Raw genomic sequence first — 5,542 nt, 5'->3', positions numbered from 1 at the left:
GGGGACTTTGTGGCACCTTAAATTTTGTTTAAATGAATCATGATGTTAGGCAATACTGCATCATGCAAGGACAGGAGACAGTTTTATTAGCTTGTCATTCATCGCAAGGTAAGAAGTTACCTTTTGGCAAGTTAAGGTACAACACAGTGAAGTGTTCCAATTCAAACTCTTGAATTTTAATCAGTTTTACAAGCATCTCTGACTTGCTGAAGATGGGTTTTGTGCACTTTTTGATGCCATAGGCCATTACACTTATTTCATAATTTATGGATGGAAAATTCAGAAAAAAATTTTTTTCCAAGAGCTTTCTGCATTGTTTTTTTTTTATAAAATCCATTTTCCACTCCAGGACAGATCATTTCTGCTGGGATGCTTAAAAAACCCAAAAAATTTATCCTAATTTCTAAAAGAAAAAAAAAGAAGAATTCTTTCCTGCTCTTTGCCACTTCTGTACAACCATATTTTCCAGAAAAGTTTTAGACAATTTATACCTTTGCCTTATTACTTGGTTTTCAGGCCATTTTTCCTGCAAGCAGACAGACCAACTTTTGCAATACTAACATAAAAAAGACGCATGGCCTGGCATACATGTGTTCCATAATTGTGTGCAAAGGGAGAGGAGAGTTCTAGTCTTAATCACGTGAACTGGATCGTGAACGTGAACGAGACTTTGAATGAGATCGTGACCGCGACCGTGATGCAGCTCTCTTCGGTGGGGACTCCGATCGAGCCTTGGCAGGTTGGTGTTGTGATGGCGAATTGGAACGAGATCTGCTCCTTGACCTAGATTTAGACTTTGCCTCTCCTTTACCATTTTCTTTGGGCGATTGAGACACAGACCTAGATCTGCTGCGAGACTTTTCGGACTTCTCTTTGGATCTGCTGCGCGACCGGGACTCTTGGTCAGATTTCAGCTTAGATTTGCTCTTTGATCTAGACTTGCGACTTTTAGATCTGGAACGTGAATGATCTTTGCTGCGAGACCTAGATTTAGAGCTTTCCCAAAAATAAAAAAAAACTTTACTTATTTCTAATCTAGATTCAAAAGTAGTAACTAAATGCTACTAGTTTAGACATAAAATTTACAACAGTATATCAACTAAATTATTTGGCAAGAAAAACAGTTAGTTCCACCCACAACCTGATACATGATCAGGTAATTAGTATTTATTTTTCACACTATTAAATTTCTCACCGTGACCTGCTTTTCGAAACACTACGGGATCTACTGCGGCTGCTCCTACGACTTCTACTGCGTGATCTCCTTCTAGAACGTGACCTGCAAAGAAATCAAAATGTACTCCAGGCCACTGTTACTACAGCTACTAGGGCACCATACAGCCCATTTCCCATTATTTTAACAGGATTACAACATGAACTGCTTTTCATACAAAATGCAGCTACATTAGGAGAACCTGTTTAACATACTGTCAAAATATTATTAGCTGTTCCATCATTCACTGGTGCATCATTCCAGAGAATTATGTTCTTCTGGAGAAATACGTAAAGAAAGCTATAACCTGGTTACAGCAGTTATTACAGTCAATAACACAAGAAAGACTGGAGCAGCTACTTCTGTGACTGAAAAGCACAACTCACTGTTTTCTAGTCAAAAAGAATTTACTGCAACCTTCTGTAGGTCTATTTTAAGCATCTATGTACACAGGGAAAATCTAACAGAAATTTCTGTCATAGCATGATGGCACCAGCTCTAACGGTATAACTTTTAAAAGGTACCTTGATCTACTGCCAGAATAGGATCGTCTATGGCTAGATCGTGGCTTGTCTTCAACCAGCCTGATCTTTCTTCCATTTATCTCCGTACCATCCAATTTGTCTAGAGCACGCTTCATATCAGAGTAAGAACGAAACTCAATTACTCCTTCATTCGAGCGTTCTTTGTGAGCATCCGCGTAAGTCACCTCACCAGCTTTTCTCATGAAATCCTTGCAAAACAGATTAAACAATTACACAAACTTTTAAAATGTAGGCACAGCTACTGCAGTTTCACACAACCATCAGTAAAAACAATTAAGTCATTTTACAGTTAATAGATCTTTGCAAGAGCAAAAATTAAACTCAATTTGCTTTTCAAAGTAAGCGTGTCAACCTACTTTCAAATCCTGCCAACTACATCGACTAGAAAGGTTTTCGACAATTAATCTGAATTCTGTACGAACAGGTGGTCCATATTTATCTCTTCCTGATGTTCGCCGACTGCTATATCCTCCACCTTTATTATACAAAGACATCAAGTTAGATAACCTTGCCAAAAAAAGTAAGTAAAATTTAGTTTAAACACAAACTGCATTTACAGGAGTAGGACTTAATCTGTCTAATCCTGCAACAAGATTCTCAGTTCGCCATATTCTACATATTAAGGGCAAATCAAACACTAAAATCCTGCAAGACTGTGCTCCTCAAATCTGTTAGAGAGTGACTGCTCCTTTATTAGATTTACCTTGCTAAGTTTTATTTTACAGAACATTGTAAAATATAAAACTTAACTGATTACATGCATTTCTACATTTTACAAAAACGTTTACTAATTTACACTAAGTACTTACATCACAGTATGAGGTATTTGGTGGTGGTTTGGCCACAACACACGCAAGGTAACAGTCACCTAGTTCAGTTTAACCAGTTTTGTCTAACCCTTGGAATCCTCACCATCACCCTGCGTCTAATGGCAAAAGGCTGCTGTCGTCATGGCTTCCGGTAAGGTCAGCCAAAGGGTCATAGGGCAAGGGTCACACAATGTATGGAAAAGCCATGGCCAATCAGGAAAGGCAGTCATCTTAGCCTCAGTGGACACAGCCTCAGCCCCACTGGTCACTTTTAAATTGAAACATCAAGGACTTGTTAAAAAGTTTGTATTGAACATGCAAAAACTTTATAACATACACATTTTAAAAAAAACCCACCCCAATAACAAAGCCATTTGAACAGACTTTTCCATCCTCACTGCTCTTAATCATGAAATAAAATCGAAATGAATTTGAAGCAGCCTGAACCTTTTTTTTTGGGGGGGGGGGGATGAAACAAAATGGGCTGTGGCCATTGGATGTGGTTATTTTATTTCTCATTCAGGCAGCCTCTTTGCAAATCAGCAACTCAAAACTAGAGAATCTGAACAGCACTTCCAGAGATATATGTTCGCAAATAGTAACTCTGTGTTAAACAGTTTTAAAGCATGGCCATTTCCTTCTAATTCGACTGCTCCTGCAGTAATTATGCCAAATGAGTTCTAATTAAGAGCAGTGAGTTCTTAATATAGCCCCCCAAGGATGCTCCCCAATTCTCCCTCCACTTGAAACCCCAACTGCTAAGACTTTGCACTTTGAGTGCTGTCCACACTGTGGATGTCTTAAGCCACAAGGAAACTTTTCCATGCAGAACTGAAGGGAAACTTTACATACCCTTCAAACACATCCCAACTACAGAGAATCCCCCCCGACACCCCCAAAAGATGTACCGAGCCCCCTCCCCCAAGCTGTCTTGCTGAGCCACCCTTTGCCCGTAGACGCCCCCCCCCCGCAAGGCAACCAGCCCCACTCCCTGCGCTGTCCCACCCACCCCCGCCTCGCTTCCGCCCCCTCCCCCGCGTGGCCATCTTCCCGCCCCCTTTCCCCCGCGGCTACTGCCCCACCCCCTCCCCCAGCAGCAGGCCGCGGCGGGGGTAACACTCACTGCGGCTGCCGTAGCTGTAGCCGTCCCTGTCTCGGCGGGGGCCGCGGGCGTGCTCGACAATCACCCGCTCCCCGCACAAGTCTTTGCCGTTCAGCTCGTAAACGGCGTCCTCGGCGTCCCGGGAATCCTCGAACTCCACAAAGCCGTAGCTGGTGGCGAGGCGGAGCGGGGGGAGGAGAAAGGGAGACGTCACCAGTGGGAACATTTCCTTCGGCAACAGTAATAAGAACAACAATAATGGTGCAGTAAAACAGGGGTTCACGGGGGAGAGGGAGACCCAAGATCGTTATCAAGAAAACAGTTTATTTGCAGCTGCTGACTCAGAGGCCCCTAATGGGCAGAAATCTCTGAGTCCCGATTATATTGGGGAAGAGGTACTTATCCAAATTCAAGTTATGACGATACATCAGGGGTGGGGAACCTTTTTTCTGCCAAGGGCCATTTGGATATTTATAGCATCATTCGCAGGCCATACAAAATTATCAGCTTAAAAATTAGCCTGCTATATTTGGTCAAACATTTAGCCAAAAGGCACGACCAGAGATGGCTCCCAGTGTCTGCCACATAGAGCAACTCGCTTTTGAGCTCTGCTGTCCCCAGCTGGGCCCAAGAGATTCAGGCAGGGCAACATCCTTCTGAGCTAGAGGTCTTCCAGGACCCATGAAGGGCCAGACCAAATGATTTCGCGGGCCTTATACGGCCCCCAGGCCTGACGTTCCCCACCCCTGCGATACATCAACAAGTTATGCATCTCTGATTGTATTAACAGACAGAAAGGCGGCTCAGTACAGTTGCAGATTCATCCACTTCCTCCTATCATTGTTGATCGTTCACTCGGACGCTCCATGACTCTTAGCCCAGTGACCCAGTGCACAGAGCAGGCTTGTAGCTAGGCAGAAATTCCTTCCCTGGCAGCCTGGAAGCCAATCATTACCGGGAGATCTCTGGGGTCCTGTCACATTAATAAAGAGAACGGGACGCTGCACGGGAGCATCGCCGGCCAGGACTTTGCGCCGCCACCGCGGTGCAGTGGAAGACCGCCCCGCTCGGCTTTCCTGGGCCCCGCGGGGCGGACAATGGGACGGGGAGCGGCCGCCATTTTGAAAGCGACGCCACGCGGCACGGGCGGGCAGGCGCAGGCGCGGACGCGACGGGCCTTGCTGAGGAAAACGGCGCGCGCCCCCTCCCCCCGCCCCCTCCCTCGCGGCGCGCGCGTTTTGTTCCTCTCCCCCCCCCACCCACCCCAACCGTCGCTCTGCTTCCAACTCTCCCCTCACCCGTTTTTCAAATCGACCTCGAGCAAGCGGCCGTAACCGCTGAACAAGCGCTGGATATCCTTTTCCCGAACATGGTAGCTCAGGCGCCCGATGTAGACGCGCGGCATCTCGGCGTACCTAGAAAAGGAGAGAGGGGGGGAAGAGGGAAAAGGAAGACCGAAGAGCCGGAGACCACCCTGAAACGGCCCACCGAGCCCCGGCCGCCGCTGCTGCCGCCGCCAGTCGCGCAGCACAATGGCGCCCGGGCCTCGCGGAGGCGTTTATATTGGTGGGCGGGGCTTGGGAGGCCGCTCGTCTTATCGCCGCCGAGGCGTGCGGCGACGTCACAACGGAGGCGAGAGCGGAGGAGGAGGAGGAGGAGGAGATAAAGCGGCGCACATGCGCAGAGGTCTCCGCACGCTTTTCTCGTAACCAGGTGGTGGCTGGGAACCGCGTGACAAGAGCGCGTACACGTGAATCCTGTGCACACGCGCAGTTAAATGCAAGCGCTAAACCGTTCTGGTTCTTTGTGCAGGCTTAGCTGCTGACGTGTGTGTGTGTGTAAAGTGCTGTCAAGTCGCAGCCGACTTATGGCG

At 46.9% G+C, this 5,542-nt stretch overlaps 1 protein-coding gene across 1 annotated transcript; it reads right to left on the bottom strand.

Annotated features, from left to right (window-relative positions):
• Positions 1–520: 520 nt before the first annotated feature.
• On the bottom strand, positions 521–5,110 carry SRSF6 (serine and arginine rich splicing factor 6). Its single transcript, XM_056844457.1, has 6 exons — positions 4,968–5,110; positions 3,691–3,839; positions 2,115–2,233; positions 1,738–1,946; positions 1,196–1,279; positions 521–996 (listed from the first exon to the last, which is right to left on the bottom strand). Exons 1-6 carry the CDS (start codon positions 5,072–5,074, stop codon positions 633–635), a joined length of 1,032 nt encoding a protein of 343 aa, XP_056700435.1. The 5' UTR covers positions 5,075–5,110; the 3' UTR covers positions 521–632.
• Positions 5,111–5,542: the final 432 nt, after the last annotated feature.

The sequence above is a fragment of the Euleptes europaea genome, chromosome 2 (genome assembly GCF_029931775.1).
Source record: "Euleptes europaea isolate rEulEur1 chromosome 2, rEulEur1.hap1, whole genome shotgun sequence".
NCBI lineage: Eukaryota > Metazoa > Chordata > Lepidosauria > Squamata > Sphaerodactylidae > Euleptes > Euleptes europaea.
Note: the sequence above shows the minus strand (reverse complement) of the source record. Positions and strands in the feature narration are given on the sequence as shown.

What these genes read in the sequence shown, in the direction of transcription:
- SRSF6 (XM_056844457.1), bottom strand. Translation starts at nt 5,074, where the DNA reads ATGCCGCGCGTCTACATCGGGCGCCTGAGCTACCATGTTCGGGAAAAG. An exon ending in GAGGTCGATTTGAAAAACGG is followed by an intron (nt 3,840 to 4,967) that starts GTGAGGGGAGAG and finishes CCTCGCCACCAG; the next exon opens with CTACGGCTTTGTGGAGTTCG. An exon ending in TATTCTGGCAGTAGATCAAG is followed by an intron (nt 1,280 to 1,737) that starts GTACCTTTTAAA and finishes ATTTCTTTGCAG; the next exon opens with GTCACGTTCTAGAAGGAGAT.